General features: G+C 50.4%; 1 protein-coding gene across 1 annotated transcript in view; it reads left to right on the forward strand.

Annotated features, from left to right (window-relative positions):
* The window catches only part of MMD2 (monocyte to macrophage differentiation associated 2), a 48,502-nt gene extending 41,722 nt beyond the window's left edge, over positions 1–6,780 (forward strand). The window contains exons 5-7 of the mRNA XM_059898724.1: positions 1,937–2,038; positions 2,855–2,924; positions 6,577–6,780. Coding sequence (XP_059754707.1) covers positions 1,937–2,038; positions 2,855–2,924; positions 6,577–6,780 — 376 coding nt within the window. The remainder of the gene's footprint in view (positions 1–1,936; positions 2,039–2,854; positions 2,925–6,576) is intronic.
* The last annotated feature ends 14,464 nt before the right edge of the window (positions 6,781–21,244 follow it).

Raw genomic sequence — 21,244 nt, forward strand, 5'->3', positions numbered from 1 at the left:
GTGTTAGGAAATCAGCCCTGCTGCCGTCAGCCTGGAGACATCGTCAGAGGCAGCCCTATGCCCAGCTGGGCTTTGTGGGAGGAGGGGACGTGCTTCTGTCCTGCCAACCAGGATGCTTCTGGTTGTCGGATGCCAGGTGGGCAGGCGTATGGAGGCTCCGAGAAGAAGTGTTGGTCCTGGGTGAGGGGCTGCTGCTGGAGTGGGTAGGTGGGAGCCACGGGAGAAGCTGAGAGCAGGAGGGAGAAGCCAGAAGCCGTGGCTGGGCACTCAGTCCACAAGGCCGCCTCCTGATGGCCCCATGTCACCCCCAGGCACCACCTGTAGTTGTTGGGAGCCAGGTGATCTCAGGTTTCTTTTTGGATGTTGCCAATTAGAGTAAAGCTAGGTTTTGTGCTCAGCTGCCATAACTATCCTTGATGTAGATTTCTAGAATAGCCCTCTGACTCTCCCCCGCTTGGCTGATTCAGTGCCTGGATTTCTACTCTTTATCCCTGGCTGTGACCACTTGGGCACCGGCTCTGTGCCCATCCCGTGCTGGTGTCTGAGGATACGGCTGTGAGCAAAGACACAGACTCTCTCTCCTTATGGGACTTACAGTCTCACGGAGGATGCAGACGTTGACTGTCCCAAGGATACTGACACAAGGAATGAACCACAACTGTGCCATGAAGGAGGGGTACAGGTGCCGGGGTGGGGAGATGTGCCCTGGCTTGCGGGCTTTGTAGGAGGAAGAGTCGGCAGAACTTGGCGGTTGCTTGGATGTGGGGTTGAGAGAGAGAGAATCAGAGGACACAGACGTCATTCACGTGATTCACGAGGCCGGCAGGACCACGTCACGAAGGATGGAAAAACCTGGCAGGATCAAGTGTGACACAGAATCTTCCTTCCCCAGTGCTTCAGAAAACAAACACGATAGAGTTATAAACATCGAGGTGGGCAAAAGAAAAATCACCATCTTCTGGAACCAGAGTCCCTCTCTGCAGGAATCTGGAGCGTTTCCGTGCAGTTTCATTGTGCAGACGGCTGCACAGGCTGAAGACAGTCCGCGTGCTGGACAGGAACGCATGTGTGTGGGGCTGCAGCAAGGGTGCGGGAGAGCTCCCTGGCCTGGGGCACAGGCCTGCACTGTCCGGGGCCCCCGACTGTGTCCCTAAGCCAACAGCTGGAGGAAACACACAGAGGCCAAAGGCTGGAGAAGGCTGGGACCCGCAGACGCCTGGCCCTGGAGACACCACCTGTGGAGAGGAAAGCCCACTTTCCAGGAGCCTGGGGAGAGAGTCACAGGAATCCGGAAGGAAGGAAGGAATTCCTTCTGCAAAGTCTCCACCACCCTCTACTGACAGACTTGACGCTGTGCCAGCTGCAAAGGAAGAAATTCACGAGGCCCAGCTCTGTTGAAAACCCAGCCGGCAAAAAGGGTGAATGTAGAGCGGAGAGTCAATACATTAGTAACCAGCCTGGAGGGATACTCACCTTATATTCCCATCCCCTTTTGGTGGCCAGTTTGAGGGGTTTTCAGGCGTTTCCTACAGGGACTGATGCTGGGATGAATGTCCTTTACTGTGCCTCTGTGTGCTCGCAAAACAGCGTTCCTCTGGCCAGCCCCTGAACTTGGAGTGCCCGGGCCACGGGATACGTGCCCTTCAGAGTCTGATACATTCTGCAAACAGGCTTTACTTGTTTATATGCCCACTGGCTTGAGATGCCCTTTTCTTTCAATGCTTGGACATTATCAGTTGTGCTAATTTTGCCCTAATAATTGCCTATTGTTTCAGTTTCTCTGTCTCTCCACGTGTCCTCCCGTGAGAGGCCACATCCCACACATGGAGCCACGGGGACAGGGGTTCTCTGGGGTCGGTGTTCCTGTGACGGGCTGGCTGTGGAGGGCTAGATCCCAGTGCCCCGCTCAGGCTGTGCCCGTGGCTCTCCCTCCCAGGCTGAACCTTCGCGAGCTGGGCCCCTGGGCCTCCCACATGCGGTGGCTGGTCTGGATCATGGCCTCTGTTGGCACCATCTATGTCTTCTTCTTCCATGAGCGGTAAGCCAGGGCTTGGGGGAGCGGCCTCAGGTGGGGGGGGTGCCTACATCAGGGCCTCCTCCCTGCCCCTAGTGAGACGAGACCCCAGGATAACCCCAGAAGCATGAGGGCACCGCTGTGCCTGGCATCCCTGGGTTCGGGTCCATTGATGGCCACCAGGTCCACAGCCCACAGGATCAATCTGAAGAGTTAAAAAAAAAAAAAAATAAGGGCATTGTAGGTTCCTAGACCCACTGAATGATGTCAGGTATTACCTGCCTTCCCGAAGCTGTGTTAGCAGATAAGGGGGAGAGGCTCTCAGGGCTGCCCACTCCCTTCCATCCTGCTGAGTGACAGGCTGCGAATGATTAAGTATGGGAAAGAAACAGAGCTAGAGAAGCCAAAGGGAATAACAGACTCCTGGAATCTCCAGGGACAGCAAACAGGTGTCAGTTGGCGCAGCCACTCAGATGGATGGAGAGTGGCTGCTTGGGCCTTGTGTGGAAAGGTGCTGGGATCGAATAGTAATGTCTGCCCTGGGTTGAGCATGGGAAGCACCCATAGGCATGCTACACCCAGCATTTGCAATCCTCAAATGTCATTTCATGGATGTGGAAACCAAGTCTCAGAGAGGGAAAGAGACCCTCCCATGGCCACCCAACTCTGCCAGCACCTGCTGGGTGTAGCTGGATGAAATCTGGGCCCAGGAGTGCTGGGCAGAGGGCAGAGTCCCTTTCTCTTACGCTTCCGGCCAGGGTGTCCCCTCCTAACCTGAGCGGGGAGCTATCCCTCGTGGGGAGGCTGTCCTGAGGCCAAGATGGCTTGTCTTCCTGGCAGGTACAAGCTCGTGGAGCTGCTCTGCTACGTCGTCATGGGCTTCTTCCCCGCCCTGGTCATCCTTTCCATGGTAAGTCGCCCCCACCCGGCGTGGGGCCTCCCGTCTGGCTGGAGGGGACCCACAGTGACTCTGGAGATTGTCAGGTTGAACCTCCTCCTCTGGCAGACGAGGGAACTGAGGCCCGGGGTCAGCGTGACTTGCGGGCTGAGGCAGGAGAACGTGCAGGTCACCCCAGGGCTCGGCTCCCCGGTTCTACGGCACCTCCTCTCTCTGCTTCACCTCCAATGAGTTCGTTAGTCCCTCGGGGCTCCAGTTCCCGCCTATTTAGGGATCAAGTAAGAAAAACCCATGGACAGTGCTTAGAATGGTGCCTGGAACAGAGTAAGTACCCGATCGCTAAATTAAATCTATAATAATAACGTAGGTGGCCATGGAGGCAGAGCCGAGTCTCAGACTTCTGACACCCACTCTGATGCTTCCACACCCTAAACTGCTTCTTGGCACGTGAAGGTTGACCTCTTTACTGTGCGTCCTGAGCCCTTGTGACGTGCAGGAAGCTTACTTACAGGACCTTACTTCCCCGCCCCAGGCGTCCTTGGAGATGGATGTGACCACCTCCGTTTTATGAACAAGGATGCTCAGGTTCTGAGAGAGAAGGTGACTGGCCCAAGGACATGCAGCCCTCGAGGGGCTGAGCTGGGATGTGGCCCCATAACCTCCAACCCCGAGTATTGGGATCTTTGGGCTGCACCACCTCGCCCTGTGAGCGGGAGAGCCTTGCAGGGAGAGGCCTCAGGGCCCCAGCCATGGAAGAGCAGCAGCTTGTGTGGCCGTGGGTGGATCCCCTTTCCTCTCTGAGCCTCAGTTGTCCCTTCTATCAAATGGGCACGGTCAACTCAGCCTGCTGGTACCTCCCTAGGCCAGGTAACAGTTTCTTACTTTTAAATGATTATTGTTGGCAGATGTTAAAAATTTATGTAGTCGAGAAGCCACTAGATTGTGAACTTTAAAAGGGTGAATTTTATGGTGTGTCAATTATAGCTAATAAAATTATTTCAAAAGAAGAAAGGACGTATGTCCCATAGATCTTGCTGGAGGAATTTGTGTTTAAATAGATATTTCTTTTTTTTCCCAAAAATTAAAATTGACTGTTATCTGTTTGAAATGACCAATAAATAACTTATCCTATAAATTTAAATGACATTATATTATATATATTTGAGGCATTGATCTTTGTCTAAATTAATCTCTTATCTATGAGTAGTGGTTTATTTTAAAGTTGAAAATATTTTGAAGTGAAAAGTGTTAGTATCCATCCATAGCTCTTAAAGAAAATTTATGTAGTCAAATGTAGCAGGTTTTTGGGTTTTTTTTAAATTTTATGGCTTTACCTTAAGTATTATGGTTAAGAAGGTTGTCCCTTTCCCAAGTTTATATAAGTATTTACCTATATTTTCTCCTGTTTCTTTTACGGTTTAACTTCTAATTTTAAACTCTGTATTCCCACCGCCGTTTCTTATGTATATGGTGATTCCTCCCCAAATGATTAGGCAGTTATTTATCTACCATTTAAAAATGTTCCTTTTATCATATGTTAGCTTCATATACGTATATGTGGGTCTGTTTCACAAATTGGCCTATTCTTATACTAGTACCAAACCGTGTTACTTACTTTAGCTTTTGTTGCATCTTAATACTTGGCAGGGAAATCTCTCCCCATTAGTTTTCCTACTCAACATTTTCCCTGTGATTTGTATTTATTTTTACAGATTACCTTCCCCCAGCCAAGTTTACTTGTTTAAATATGTATGTTTAAGTTATATCTATTAATTATATAATATCCATCAAATTATGTATTACATAATTTACATACATACATACATATATTGTAAGTGTATATTTAAATACATACTCACTGCAAAAAATAAGTCCTGTCTGAAAATGTATAAAAGAGCTGAAATCCCCCTCTCACCCCCTCCCCAATGTGATGCCCTAGCTGCAACCACCATTAATGGTTCGTTGTGTATCTTTTACATTTTTTTTTTTTTTTGGCTGCACCACTTGGCTTGTGGGATGTTAGTTCCCTGACCAGGGACTGAACCCCGGCAGTGAAAGCGCCAAGTCCTAACCACTGGACCGTCAGAGAATTCCCTCCATTTTTTATTTATAGGCAAGTCTGTGTGGATATGCGGACATATTGACTTGTTTGTTCTTCTTTTACAAAAATGGGATCACACTGTTAAACAACATGCTTTTTCTCACTTGGCATGTTGTCGTGGGCGTGTGTCCATGCCTGTCACATAGTCACCCTGCCTCGTGAGATTGCTGTGAAGGTGGCATTAGATACCTCACGTAAGGCCCCCTGTGCTGTGTACAAGGCCTGGCACATAGTAAGCGCTGGGAAGTGTTACTGTTAACATGTCCTTAATACTCAGGTATCACCTCTTGAGAACTGGGTGCGTGACTATATATATGTTCAATGAAACACTACCCAGCTGTTCCAAAGACTGGTGTGGATCTCCACGTGGGGATGTAGTCTGATCTCCACAAGACTATGTCGTGAAAGTGATGTCTCAGGACGGCAGGGATGGTGTGAGCCCCCTTTTCTAAAGTGATTAGTTCCTCTGCACACGTACATGTATATGAAGTGCAGACCGTATATCATGTGTGTCTAGACAATTCTGGAAGGATACCGTCAGGCACCGTTATTGGTGGTAAGCAGTGATACCTGCGGGAAGTGGGCTCAGGGAGAGGGGGCAGTGGGTTCTTCTTACTCCCTGTTCCCTCTGTCCCTCCTGTTCTTTGAGCCCCCATAACCAACAAAAACCCAGGTGTTAATAATGCTCACCTCGGGGGGCTGGGACTGCTGCTTTTTTTCTTGCTGTTCTTCATTTTTCTCTAAAATTTTTCGCCATGAGTATGTATTACTTTAAAAAATTGTGATAAAATATGCATAGAATTTATGATTTTAACCATTTTTAAGTGTACAATTCAGGGGCACGAAGTACATTCACCTTGTTGTGCATCCATCACCACCATCCGTCCACAGAACTTCCTCATCTTCCCAAACTGAAACTCTGTCCTCGTTACACACTAACTCCCCTCCCCCACCCTCAGCCCCCAGGAGCCACCCTTCCACTTTTTGACTATGATTTTGACTCCTCCAGGGACCTCACATACATGGAATCCTACAGGATCTGTCCTTTTGTGACTGGCTTAGTGCACTTTGCATAACATCCTTGAGGTTCCTCCATGTTGTATCATCGTGTGTCAGAGTGTCCTTCCTTTTTAAGGCTGAATAATATTCCATTGTATAAAGTAACATGAATAACACTTTGTTTATCCATTCTTCTCTTGATGGACACTTGGGTTACTTCCACCTTTTGGCTACTGTGAATAATGCTGCTGTGAACTTGGATGTACAAGTACCTGTCTGAGTCTCTGCTTTCACTTCTTTTGGGATACACCCAGATATATTGCTTTTTAGAAAAGATAACAAAGCTATAAGATATTCTTTGAGATTTTGATAGAAACGTGTTACACTGGAGAATGAATCTGGGGAGAACTGATGGCGTCACTGTGTAGAGATGCCCCGCCTGGGACTCTGGGCTGCCTCACCATCCACATGTCTTCTCGCCCTGGGTCGGGGGGGAATGGCTGGGTGATCCTGGTCTTGCTGGCTGCTCATCTGACCTGTGCTCACCCTTGTCCTTGCCGACAGCCCAACACCGAGGGCATCTGGGAGCTGGTGACCGGAGGGGTCTTCTACTGCTTGGGCATGGTGTTCTTCAAGAGTGACGGGAGGATCCCCTTTGCCCACGCCATCTGGCATCTCTTTGTGGCATTTGGTGCTGGTACCCACTACTATGCCATCTGGAGGTACCTGTATCTGCCCAGCACCCTGCAGGCCAAGGTGTCCAAATGAGGTGGCTCAGCCTGCACAGGACATTTAGGCTTTTGGAGCAGAGCATCACAGGGGAGTGTTTCTGCGAACTTGAGCCCAGAGCCCAGTGCCCAGGCCCCCCGTCTTCCCTCCTATGGGTAGAGCTTTTTGATGGGTCCAAGGTTACTTCTGGTGACAGCCAGACCACCCCTTGGGTCCTAGGTGAGAAAGAAAGCATTTAGTCATTTTTACAGAGGAGAAATTAACCCTGTCATGTGTTTCTATTCTAGACAAATGTTTCCTAATACAACCAACGTTAACATAGTCAGAAAAGGGGGCAGACGTGGTCCTGGCCAATTGAGGAATGATGGGCCAATATGAGCTTCCTAAGGTCCTGAGAAATCTAGCAGGGAGTCTAGTGGGTTATTTATACCTGGGTGGCCAGGGCCTCCTTCTCTGCTACCAAAGTCCTGGCTGGGGAATTGTCCCCCGCTCAGGGAAAGTCACCCAGCTTGTAGATCAGGGATGGTGAATATCCACGACCGTGGCAGACATCACCAATCAACTGCAGCGTGGTGTGGTATCAGGATCCTTCCCGAGACTGCTCTGGGCAGCCACTACCAATCGACTTGGCACTCATGATGGCACCTCTTTGCCTTGCTTGCCCCGTGTGCTCTGCACTGGGGTCATGCCCAGACCAGTTCAGTGTTTCCATGTCGGGGAGCAGGCTTATCCCCTAGAGGGGGCAGTTTGGGGCCGTGGGGGGAGACCAAGCGTACCTAGAGCAGCCCCTGTCGTTCTACTGCACCGTAGCTGGTTCTCAGTGCAGAGGAGTGAGTGGTTGGGGATGGGAAAGCTGTCACTTGGCCATTTCTTCTCATGCCGAAAAATCCAGAGAAATTATGAGAGCCATTCATTGGGGGTGGGGTGGGGATGGGGAGGGGCAAGCAGATCCCAAGAAGTTGTCTGCTTGCTCCCGACTTAGGGGTTGTGATTCAGATTCTTACTGGGTGCCAATCAGCGGCCCTTGGAGGCTCCTGCGATGAGCCCTGGAGAGAAGGCCTCGGCTAATCTGATAGGGATCTGGGCAGAGTGGCTGGGATACCCCAACCTCTGAAGCCCCCAGGAGCCCAAAGAAAAGGCTTCCAAGGGCCTATCCTCCGCCCCCTTCCAGGGCTGGGCCAGCAATCTGCACCCGGCACACGGACATTTACCGGGAGGGATCCAGGCCTAGATCCAGGGTCTGACCTGGAATCTCAGACTCTCTGGGTCAAGATCTGTCTCATTCTACAGGCTTCATTCTACGACTCCCAACCAGAGTCAAGTGGGCAAAGACAAGATGCCTTATGCTTAGTTCTCGTCCATTCCAGGGTATTTCGGGACTCCAGCATCTGGAATCCCATATCCAAGCCGGTATTAAATCATCCGACACATTCCTCAGGCAGGCAGGTTCTGAGCTGGGAGATGTCTTGGGGATGTTTTGTCCTCTTGCCCGTGTGTGTGTGTGTGTGTGTGTGTGTGTGTGTGTGTGTGTGTGTGTCTATACTGACACTCCCAGACCCTCTGTTCTGCACACCTGCCCTGTGGAGCCCACCAAGTATCTCCCATCAGTTGGGGTCAGGGTTGGAGTTGGGGGGGAGGGGAAGCTTTGCGGGGGAAGGGCAGGCTGGAGGGCAAGGCTTGCCCCTGGTTGGGGGCAGGGACACTGTGACCTGACCTCTGCCTGAGCCCGAGGTGGGGAGGGGTCACGTGGGTTCTGGGATGCTGTTTAGGAAAGCTCCCAAAGCATGGCACCATGGCAGGCCGAGATGACAGTCCCGTCATCAAGGGGTTGGTGGGGACCAAAGCCCTGTGACAGGGCCAATGCTGGGTGCTTGGGACACTGACCCGGGGCTTTCTTTACTGGTCCCCCAGCCCCTGCTGAACTCCTCTGATACCTGCGTCTCCTCGTGCTCCTCCTGGGTGTTGGGTCTGACATTTTCCCCTAGACAGCCTGCCCTGTTATCTCCCACACCTTTTGAGGTGCCGGTTCCTCTGATGGGGACTCTGTTTACCCCTCATTCACCCAACTCACTCCTACACATCCTTCAAAGCCCTACTCGGGCATTAGCACTGAAGAACTTCCGACCTTCCTCTGACCTAGGGGCTCTCCCCTCTGCTTACCAAAACCCCCTGTGCTCACCTGCCCACACTCGGAGCCCTGTCCTTTGTCACCCTGGTACTTGCACCTGCCACCCAACCCAGGAGCTCCTGGAGGGAGGGACCGCGTCTTGCTAGACTTGGGACCAATTGCGGCATCCCCCCCTTTCTGAGGGCTTGGGCCAATTCCTTAACCTCTCTGGGCCTCAGTGTTCTCTGCTGTAAGATGGGTGTGATTAGGCTACACCTTGCAGGGTTGCTTGAAGATTCAGCAAAATAATGGCTGTAAAACATCAGGCCTGGTATCCTAATTAGCTCCCTTGGTTGGAAAGCAACCCCTGATAATGATAATGAGGGGACAGAGCCTGTGCTGCCCAAAGGAATGAATCACTAATGGTGGAATTTCTGACTGTGGACAGCCTGGTGAGGACACTGGAGGGTATTCTGGGTATTCTGTGCAGCCTTGACCACACTCCCCCACCCCCATTCCTATTCAGGACCTGCTTCCCGTGAACTGTCTCTCTTCCCCAGCATCATTCTGAGAGTGAATTTCCCAGGATTCCATTTAATCCAAGCCTAGACCCTGGACCTCCTCCAAATATATCACGAACATTGCAGGAAAGGAAAAGATGTTCCGTAGGCCAGTCTCTTCTTAGGTAAGGCCCTGTCCCAGGAGCATTCTAGGCTGTGCCCTGGGTATGTGGAGTGGAGAGGGCACGACACTGGAAATTCAGATGCCCGCCAGCTCCCTCTTCCTTGAAGCTGTCATGTGCCAGGATGACCCAGCATGGCGGCTGTTTTGCCCCAAGGAGCCAGGGGAGCAGTTGGCAGCAGACTGGCCTGTTTGACACTCCGGGCACTTTAGCGAGTGCTCCTGAGTTGGGCACTGCCGGGGCGCGGTGAGGGGTGGGAGCTGATGCGGAGGCTGGAGATGGAGCGGGTGGGGCAGAGGCTCACATTTCAACAGCGCACCTCCCATGGCACCCGGTGCTGGCGGACAGGCCTGCAGTTGACCACCTGCTTAGTTAGTCCGTTGGCCATCGTCGGGACAAACCAGAGCAGGCACGCTTGCTGGTGGAGGCCTGGTCCCCAGCTGGCAGGGTTTCCCTGAAAGTTCCAGAGCAGAACTTACTCAGGGCTGTCCCTGGGGCCATCAGCCCCTCAGGCCAGGGAGGGATCTAAATCAGCATCATAGACCAGAGCTGCCTTTCTGTCTTGATTGGAAATTGAACGTATGGTGGGAACAGGGCTGGGCAGCCTTCCTTCCATCAGCCTCGGGCTCAGGCTGGGGAAGAATCCTAGGAAAGCACTGGCGGGGAGGGGGACAGAGATGGGACTTGCAGGTGGGCCTGGATCTGAAGCTCTACAGTACCCCGCACAGTGGGGTGATTTAGAAGGTGGCAGTCCTGGGCTTCAGCTCACCCAGCTCTTTTCCATACCTGTCTGCCAAAGCTGAAGTGCTCTGAATGTTTTCCTGCAGCTCTGCCTGAGCCCCGGCATTGGGGCCCAGGCCTCCATGGGGAACACGGGGAGGGGCTGCTCAGGCAGCCCACAGACCCCGCCCTGGCTTCAGGCACCACGGGTGCTCAGAGGGGCAGGTGGAGCTCAGAGGCTGGGAGATGGGTCTAGTGACCTGGTCAGAAAGGCACCTGTCAAATTTGCTGCCACGTACTGCGTAATCAGATGCTGAGACGTGGGCTCTAGGAATAGCGTTGTGGGGTCTGTGGGGTCCGGAAGGTGCTCGTGGAAACCCCAGCAGCCACTTCCACATGTGCACACCTGCTCAGGTGTACTCACAGGTGCGGGGGAAGGAGCAGGAAGCTGAGGGAGGCGGGGCTTACCTGCAGGGCGCTCCTCCCGGGGACCGGTCTCTGTGCCAGTGGCTTTAGAGGTGCTCTCTCCACTGACGGACATGCACCCTCACTCCCACCCCGTGAGGCGAGGATTACTGGCTGGTCTTACAAAGCAGGAAACCAAAGCACAGGGAAGTTTGGCGACTTTCCCAAGGGCACCCAGCTTCGGAACCGGCAGAGTGAAGCTTTGAAGCCAGGACTCTCTAACCCCCAACCGTCATGTCCCTTGACCAGATCTCCTGCTTCCAAGGAAACCCACTACCCTCAAGTCTTTCCTCCAGGGAGGAAAGCCACACTCAAAATTTTTAACAATAGTTAAAAACAAACAAAAAACCCCACACCCTGGCCTGCAGCCAATTTCCATGGTGTAAATACCAACCCCCCTTCCCCCACAATGGCCAGTTTCACCCTACCAGAGTGACATTCCTGAAGATGCATCGGGAAGAAATGCGTACAATCCAGGCCCAGCACACCACTGCCCCCTGCTTCCCAATGGTGCCCCTCTCGGAGGCTGGCCAGGGATGCAGCTCTGGAGGATCCTGGGGTCAGGCCTGTCACCGAGACACACAGAAATTTTGTCTCAGGAATCTGGAGCCAGTCCAGCCCTACACTGGCCTGCGTGCAAGGCCCCCGGCCAGTCCTCATTCTCTCTGTGCCTCAGTTTCCTCATCTGTAAAATGGAGCCTGCGATTGGTGTACGGAACCCCTCTGTCCTGTTCACTGCAGGGCCAAGGCCACGTCTTTGCTGGAAGAAGTCAGAGCAGCTGTTCTCAGCCCTAGGGTCTGGCCAGAAAACCACCCAGGGCGATGCTAAACTGCAGGTCCCAGATCCCCACCCCCTCCCCGGAATGCTGAACCAGCGGGTCATGGTGGAAGGGTAGTTGGAACTCTGGAGTCTGAACTTCCAGCAAACTCCCGGGTGGTTTGGACACTGGTTCCAGAAGCCCTGCTCTGGAGCTCATCTTCTCTGAGGCCGGGCCCTGCTTGTTAGTGGTGAGGTTCTCCAGGGGACAGAACTCATGTCCAGGGGCTGGGGACCTAACCACTGCTCTTGCTTTTCGCTGTCTCTTTTTCATGTGGTTTCACATTAACCCCCCTCCAGCAGCCTGCGTTTTTACACAAGGTCATTCCTTAAATAGGGCCCTGTCACTGATTTTTCCTAAGCTCAGTCCCAAGTCCTGTGTGATTTCCGTGGTCTTTACCGTCACTCTGAGAGGTAGGTATGAGCCCATTTTACTGATTTGGAGACTGTGGCTCAGAGAGGTTAAGTAACTCGTGAAGGGAAAGTAAAAATAAAGAATCCCGAATGGACAGAGAAATATGAGACATCGTCAACAGCCACGCTGTCCGGTATGGTAGCTGTTAAATGCAGGTGGCTCTTTAAATTTAAGTCAATTAAAATGAAATAAAACAAAGAATTCAGTGCCTCAGTCACACTACCCGCATCATAAGTACTCAATAGCCCCACGGGGCCAGTGGCTACCTTTTTGGACAGCCTAGCCATAGATCATTTCCATCATGGCAGAAAGTTCTATTGGATGGTGCTGGTAGATCAGTGGTTCTCAAACTGTTTGGTCTTGGAACCCCTTTGAACTCTTAAAAACCATTGAGGACACCAGAGAACTTTTGTTTATGGGCTCTATCTGTGAACATTCATCATACGGGATGAGAAATTAAACCTGACAGTGTTCTGAAATGCCTATTAATTCATAAACTCATTACACATTAACATAAGTAACATTTTTCTATTAAAGATAACGGTATTGTTTCCAAACACAAGAAGATTTAGGGGGCAGAGTGGCATCATTTTATGTTTTTGCAAATCTCTTGAATGTCTGGCTTAACGGAGGGCACCGGAGTCTCCCGTCTGCTTTTGCATTTGGCTTCTGACATCACCCGTCCTGTAGCCTCTGGAGAGCTTTGCATGAAAGCATGAGCAGGAAAGAGGCAAATAATGTCGTAGGATCATGATGAAAACAGGTTGACTTTGGGAACCCCCTGGAAGGGTCTTGGGGGGCCCGTGGGCCCAGACTAAACGTTGTTAAGAACCAGGGCTGGATCCAGAGTTGTCCCCTTTGTTTTACATCTGGAGACGCTCTGTCAGCGGTAGTTATCATAGACCAATGCTATCTAATTTTAGCCCATTTTAGCTGAACCTGGAGACGTGGGCAGGACAGAGAGGCAGGAGAGGTGTGAGCAGTGGTCTGGGGTACCCTCTCGATGTTGAGGGCAGGCCCCGTGGCTGTCGATTGTTGGCAATGCCCAGTGCCCAGCAGAGCGCCCAGCGCTTAGTAGGTGCTCAGACACACGTTTGGAAGGAACGGGCGACTTTGAGCTTGGTCTGGCTTGGTGTCCGCCTCCTCCTCCTCTCTGAGGCTGGGAAGGCTTGGCGAGGGAGCCTCCTGTGAGTCTTGGTCCCTTTACATCTGGGGCCGGAAGAGGCAAGTTCACTACCAGGGTCTGCGGGGACACCGACCGCCCTGGCCTTTACTCTTGGTGTCTCTGCACATCGGAAGATACCTTGGAGCGCTCCCGGGAGGCTCTCGGGCTAGTTTTCCCAACTCAAGTTTGTAGCAAGCTTTGCCTCTGCCCTGAGTGGGTCTGCAGCCCCCAGGGTGAAGGAGACAGGACCCCAGTGAAACAGACAAGGTCTTCACATGTCAGGGTGGCCTTGAGGAGGGACCCTGAGACTCATTTGCGGGAGTGCGTATCCAAGTGACTTGGAAGGGGGTTGTTTCCTTAAAGATGTTTTCATTATAAAAATAGATGCTTACTGGACTTCCCTGGTGGTGCAGTGGTTAAGAATCCGCCTGCCAATGCAGGGGACACAGGTTTAATCCCTGGTCCGGGAAGATCCCACATGCTGCGGAGCAGCTAAGCCCGTGAGCCACAACTACTGAGCCCACGTGCCACAACTACTGAAGCCCATGCGCCTAGAGCCCGTGCTCCACAACAAAGCGAAGCCACTGAAATAAGAAGCCTGCAACGAAGAGTAGCCCCTGCTCGCCGCAACTAGAGAAAGCCCGCGCGCAGCAACAAAGACCCAACGCAGACAAAATAAATACATTAAAACTAAAGTATCAATAAAAGCTTTGGAAAAAATATATGCTTACTATAAAAATTTCAGAAAATGCTAGACAGGTAGAAAATATTTGGCAGTGTCCGCCTCAGGTAACCAACCACTCCTCACCTTTTTCTTTCTGTTCTCTCCACTCAATGCGTACTTTTAAACTTTGGTGTTTTCTTCTCTTGCTATAGACACCTTTACACCCTACCTTTTTTTTTTTAACTTTCTGAGTATTTTTTCTTATTATTTCAAGCCCTTTATAAACATTATTTTAAAAGTCTACATTGAGCGGGTGTACCACAATTTCTTTAATCATGCTTTTAATTCAGGTGATAAACATAGCTCTGTGATGAGGATCTTTCGACATGAAGTTTTCCCTCATATTGAGCGTGTTTTCTTTAGGCCACACGAAGACGATAGGTGAAATTTGCTTCCTGCTCTCGGGCCGCCCTGGCCGCCACCTTCCTGCTGTCATTGGGCTGATCATTTCCTACAATTGGCCACTGTCCCTGTCCCCCAGGGAATCCGGGCATCCAGGAACCTCCTGCCTGGGTGCTGCCAGAGAGCTGGATTATCTGGGAGGTTAGGAAAAGTCAACCCTGGCGTGAGGTGTGAGGTGTGGAGGAGGGAGGGGGCGTGTGTCTGTCCTACAGGTGGTCTGGTTGGTGGCACCAGAGGGAGATGCGTGCGGGTTGTGGAGGGGATGCTGCGGGATGCAGACGCCACCCTGTTTGACACTGTCAGCCGCTGGTGGGAGGTGAGACGTCATTGAGGGCACCGGTGTGCTTTACATGCGTGCGGTGCCCTGGAGACCGAATGTTAGGTATTCAGGAACTTGGAAAGTCCTTAAACCATGGCTAGTGTGAGACTGGCCAGGGTGGGAATATTTACACCGTGGAAATCGGCAAAGGCTGCACATCAGAGCTTGACGTTTTTGGAAGCTGGTTTACCAGCGGGCTGCAGCCTTCACCCCATGTACGCTTTTCTGTGTTCCGTCCCCTCTTCATAATTAACAGGTCAGATACACACAGTTACCAACATGTGCTCATTCTCATCCGTGTTCTCGTATATTTCTCCCCGTAAAACCTGGCAAGATGAAATTACTGTTTGCATATTACACGGGGAGACTGAGACTGCTCAGAGAGGTTAAGTAATTTGCCCAGGGCGGTCCAGCGGGGCAGGGCCTGGGATCCAGGTCGTGGTCCTTGGGTATTGCATCTTCTTCCTCCCATGGTGCTGGGCTGTTCTGCTCCCGAGGGCTGAGCTCTGGGGCAGCAGGTGACGGCATCCTCTTAATGTCCTTCTGGGGCCTCGTTGCTACCAGGTTTCAAGAGGAATCTGCCTACTTCTGTGCAGGTGTAGATCCTGCTGCTTGTGAAGGCCTTTCCTGAGGGGGAAACAGGAGCTCTGATTGTCTTTCCTACTGACTTTTATATACCTATCGTGTCTACAGTGTTGAGATTGGCATTTGTGGCATGACTTTTAAAAACTGTCCTGCTGGTATTGGACCCTTTCTGTGGTTGTGAGATTGCCGTTTTCGTATTAACAAGATATTTGATAAACATTTGTATTAAGAAGAATAATCCTGCTGGTGAATGTGATTGTCTCCAGTGGACTAGAAAGAACTTAAATAAATAAAAATTCAAGATGCCTCACGCTTGCCCAGTTGTCTTCTTAAAAGTAACATTGGTCGAATCTTTTTATAAAAGCAGCCACTGTTCATGTAGAAAACTTGGAATATTTAGAAAAGTATAAAGTAAAAACCCTGTATTAGCTGTCTATTGCTGTATAACAAATTATCCTAAAATACAGTCTTAAAAGAACAAATAATCATCAATGTCTCTCATGGCTTCTGTCAGTCAGGAATTCAGAATCTGGGCTTCAGCTGGAGCGGAGAGTCATCTGAAGGTGTATCCGCTCACGTGGTGGTTGATGCCGGGAGCCAACTATAGCCCTCACTGGGGAGGTTGGCCAAACACCCTGCTTTAAAACGTAGATTTTACTATTATTCAGGTATGGTGAGGCCAAAAGATCAGGAGATGACTGCCACTGAAAAGATAGTTTGTTACTCACAGATTCCCAAGAGAAGGGGGCCTGTGATACCAGGCAGGGCCACACAGGGAAGCACCAGGGTGGGTCAGGAGGCAGAGGGAGGGGGGAAAATGTGGGCCAGAGCCTTTATTGTGGTTTTCCTGGGAAGGAATGGGAGAGGCAGTATAAGTAGTCTTGGTATTGGCTAGTTTGAATCATTTCAGTGGGCTCTGGGGCATAGGGGCTGTCCCTAGTCATGTGGTACTTTTACTGGGGTGATGAGGACAGGGCATACTAGCCTAGGGAATAAAAGTCCAATAGAGAAGGTGGGGAGGTGTGGTCTCCAGGTGGGTTGATTTGCATATGAAAGGTGTGCTCACAGGTGAATTGCTTACTAGCTCTAGGGATGGTTTACCATCTCCGTTCTGCAAGGGGCAGTCTCCCCATGGTCCAAAAGGCCCCAGATGTCAAAACATCAGAAGAAAAGACATACTTAATACACACCCACAAGCGTCTTCCTCACGTGGCCTGGGCTTCCTTACAACGTTGTGGCTGGGTCCCAAGAACGAGGCAGGCGGGAGACATAATGTCTTTTATGACCTTGCTTTGGAAGTTTGCATCGTCCATGCTGCCATGTCCTGTTGTTGGACACAGCCAAAAAGATCCTGCCAAGACCGAGGGGAGGGAAGGCAGACCTCCTGCCCACCACCTGGTTCAGGAGAGTCCTGAGTAAGAAGACTGTGTGGGATGGGGTATGTACTGCTGTGGGTGTGTTGACGTGGCTATCTTTGGAAATTGCAATCAGCCACAAGCTCCATCGCCCAGAAATAATCACTGTGAATATTTCCTACTATCCTGCTTGCCCACGTTTTTGAATGTGATATTACAAGGGAGGAGTAATCTGTTGTTAATGAAATTTTGTGATCTTGGACAAGTCCCTTAGCCTCTCTTGGCTCCTGTTCCACGTCAGTGCAGACGGTGGATTAAATTAGGGGCTCTCACACATTTCTTTCCTTGAGTACTAGAAAAAGATCTCCAGCTGGACCAAGCTCTTTCACCCCAAATTTGAAAAATGGCCACTTGTTCTCAATTCTCAGTTAAAAATAGAAGTTAATATGTAGTATTTTCTCCATCTTAATTATTTTTTGCAAACATACATCATAAGCCAAATGGTACCTTCTAAAACATGCTTCCAGGTAACAAATCAAGTAAACAATAAAAAAATTAATTTTCATGGAAATGTCAGACCCAACCAAGGGTCTGACATTTGGTTCTTCAACAATATGTTTTCTTGAGGCCGTATTTGCTCTTATTTGTGATTTTGTGTTTATCACATGGTCATGTTTTTGGCTAATGAAATTAATCCTGATTCCTACATGGCTTGAAATATAACTTTTCAACATACTCCAGTCCCAAGAGCACGAGAAACTAGAACTGAATAGTTTCATAATCACTGGGGTAGATGATTTCTTAAATCCCACCCAGCCTAAAATTTTTAACAGTTAATTAAATGTGACTCAAGGTTCTTTACAACAGACCTGGAATTAAAAGGTAAAGTAACTTGACGTGATCTATTTTAATGGTGTGGTCCTGGCAACCTACACGTTACTCTGTAGCTCTGGCACCCCATCCTGAGCTAGGCTGGGACCCTCTGCTGCAGGGCTGGCACCTGGACAAAGGTCTCCTCAAGCAACAGAATACAAAGAAACTAAAAGGGACTAAAAATAACTGCAGGCATGCGCAAATGGGGCAAATTAGGAACAATGAGATACAAAAAGGCCACAAACCAACTGCCACTTCTGAGGTGCCTGGAGCAAAAGCAGGGTCCTGTGCATGATCCCTGCACACGGCACCACCAAGGGGGTGGGCAGACCCCCCTAAGCCGCCCCTTCGCCCGCTCCTCTGCCCCTCCCCCAACCATTACTTGCTTTCACTCCCTTGTGCTGCAGCCTGGCCTGAACTCCTCGTCTGGCCTCTTATCAATTTCTGTTGATGAAAGAGCCCAAGGACCCGGGTGGGTAACAATACAACTCTGAAGTCCTGGCATCCCATACGTTACCAGTGCCGGGAGGTACTCACTGTCAACTGGAAGTTGTTCAGCAGAGGATGTGGGACGAAAAATAACACTTGCAGAGCTTTTGGCTGATGAGCCTATGGGGAATGACCAGGCCCGAAGCACTGCTATTATGGGTAGTGGTGCCGACATCACTGAGAATGAAACCTGAGCGTTAAACCACTTGTTTCCAGCCCCTTCTAGGGATGGGGATGTAACAGTCTCTGAAAGAAAGGCTGGGATCTAACGTCCTCCCTGTGCCTGCTGCCTCCTTCCCTTCCTCTCTCCTGGCCTCCGAGAGCCCAGTCTCTCTGCCCCTGGACCGGCCATCCCGTGGGAACCTGCCCTTTGACCTTAACCAGATGCTTTTCCTTTGGGCTCCTTTGGTTTTTTCCTAGATTGAGTCCCAGGACTCTGCCGCCCTCTGGTGGCCACAGAGGGCGGCTCAACACTCCATTTTTGTCCCATGGATTTCCAAAGATATTTAACCCCACAGTTCAAAAACTTGTTTTGCTCACCTGCCAGTGGGGCAGGTGCATGAATACAAAGATGAATAAAATTCAGTACTTGCCCTTGAGAAGCTTCCAGTTGAGGGAGGCGGTGAGAGGTTGAGATGGGTGGAAATCTATTCATTCCTTTGTTTATTCTTATAACAAATATTTATGGAGCCCCTATTTGGTGCCAAGTGTAGTAGTAGACAGATGAGGCGCCTGCCTTTACAGAACTCAAATCCTAGCCTGTGTTAAATACACAGACAAATAGTGATAAAGGCCTGTGAATTAAACGAGACAGGTTATGAGACAGAGAATGGCCACAGGGGTGACCACCATGAGAATGGTCAGGAGACGATAGCGGAGATGGGTTTTCATGAGAGGAAAATGGCACCATGCCAACACAACGGGACAAGCATTTGGGGAAGAGGACACAGCAAGGGGAAAGGTTTCAGAGGAGGGAACGAGCTTAGAGTGTTCGAAAACAGAAGTTTGTCGTGCTGGGGCTCCGTGGTGGAGGGAGAGAGCAGGTGGAGTGGTCCGCAGGGGCCAGCTGGAGTAAGGGTAGCGATTAGAGGACTACAGCCCAAGGAAGAGCAACATCTGATCTGCATTTAAGGAACATGGTTCGATATAGTGTGGACTTGGTTAATAAAAAGGTAAAAAATAAAAGTCTGTGGGAGCACAGAGGAGGGGCATGTAGCCAAGTCTGGGGGTCAGGGAGGCCTTTCTGGATAAGGGGTGTTCGTTTGTCTATTGCTGCATAACAAATTGCCCCAAAACTTAGTGGTGCAAATCAGTAATAAACATTTATCATCTCACATAGTTTCTGAGGGTTGGGAATGTGGAAGCAGCTTTGCTGGGTGGTCCTGGCTGAGGGTCCCTCATTAGATGCAGTCAGGATGCTGGTCAGGGTTGCAGCCCTCTGAAGGTTTTGCTGGGGCTGGGGGACCTGCATCCAGGATGGCTCACGCCGACGGCAAGTTGGTGATGTCTGTTTGCGGGAGGCATTGGTTTTCTCACCACGTGGACTTCTCTAGGGCTGCTTGAGTGTCCTCCCAACATGACGGCTGGCTCCCTCTAGAGGGAATGGTCCAAGAGAGAGCAAGGGCAGAAACCAAGTCTTTTTTTTTTTTTTTAATTTATCAATTAATTAATTAATTAATTTTTATTTTTGGCTGCGTTGGGTCTTCGTTGATGTGCGCGGGCTTTCTCTAGTCACAGCAAGCGGAGGCTACTCTTCGTTGCGGTGCGGGGGCTTCTCACTGCGGTGGCTTCTCTTGTTGTGGAGCACGGGCTCTAGGTGCGCGGGCTTCAGTAGTTGTGGCACGTGGGCTCAGTAGTTGTGGCTCGCGGGCTCTAGAGCGCAGGCTCAGTAGTTGTGGTGCACGGGCTTAGTGGCTCCGCGGCATGTGGGATCTTCGAACACGGGATCGAACCCGTGTCCCCTGCCTTGGCAGGCGGATTCTTAACCATTGCGCCATCAGGGAAGCCCAGACAAGTCTTTTATAATTTATAATGACACTGTCATTTTGACAACGTCTTACTGTTTACACAGGTTAGCCCTGTTCAACCTGGGAGGGGACTACACCCGGGTGTGAAAACTAGAAGGTGTGAATCACTGTGGGCCACTTTGGAGGGGAGCAACTACATAAGTAACACCTAATCTGAGTCTTAAAGGATGAGTAGAAATTAGCCAGGTGATGAAGATTGGTGTTAGGGGCTGAACTGTGTTTCCTTAAAAGTCCGTATGTTGAAGCTCTAACCCCCAGCACCTCCGAATGTGACTGTATTTGGAGATGGGGCCTTTAAAGAAGTGATTAAGTTAAAATGAGGTCATTAGGGTGGGCCCTAATCCAGTCTGACTGGTGTCCTTATAAGAGGAGATTAGGACACAGTCACACACATAGGAAAGGCTGTGTGAGGACGCAGGGAGAAGCTGACCGTCTACAAGCCAAGGAGAGAGGCCTCAGAAGAAATCAACCCTGCTGGCATCTTGATCTCGGACTTCTAGCCTCCAGAACCGTGAGAAAATAAATTTCCACCGTTTAAGCCCCCAGTCTGTGTTATTTTGTTATGGCAGCCTTGGAAAAGGCAGAGGGGGTGGCCTGAGCAAAGATAGAGACGTGTGAAACAGCATAGTAAAAGCAAATAGTTGGCATCACTAGATCCTGAAGAGCAGGGGCCCGTGAATTTTTCTGTAAAGGGCCAGATAGTAAATATTTTAGGCTTTGGGGGCTGTAAAGTCTCTGTTGCATGAAAGCAGTTTAGACAATACGCAAACAAAAGGGTGTGGCTGTGTTCCAATAAAACTTTATTTACAGAAACAGCAGCTCAGATTTGGCCCACAGGTGGGAGTTTGCCAACCCATGCTGAAGAGGGATGCTGGGAGGGGTGGGCTTTGGGACGGGATCATGGTGAGGAATGCCTTAGGAGGAAAACACAGGTTTAAACCGAGGCTCTCCTTCCAGCTCTGATATTTGCCTGTTTGGGGTCAGAGTGGGGTAGGTTGTACATGTTTATGGGAAGTCCTGAAAGGATATTTTTAAATCACACAGTCCAAGGCTCAATTCTTGGCTCTACCTCTAGCTGTTTGACCTCTCTGGGTGTAACAACATCTGCTTCACAAGAGTTGATGTGAGCTTTAGATGAGATGACCAATGTAAAGCCCCTGGCATAGAGTCTGGCATACAGTAGGTGGTCAATAAATGTCTGTTCCCTCCTCCCCACTTTCCCCTTCGCACATTTGGCGTCATTACCATATAACTTTATACCCCAATCGCTGTCAAAAAAAAGATTCACTCTCAGGGTCAGAATTCAAGAATTCATCTTTTTATCCGAGGCCACGTGAATCCCCCAGGTCTAGACCATG

Source organism: Balaenoptera ricei, chromosome 15 (assembly GCF_028023285.1).
Source record: "Balaenoptera ricei isolate mBalRic1 chromosome 15, mBalRic1.hap2, whole genome shotgun sequence".
NCBI lineage: Eukaryota > Metazoa > Chordata > Mammalia > Artiodactyla > Balaenopteridae > Balaenoptera > Balaenoptera ricei.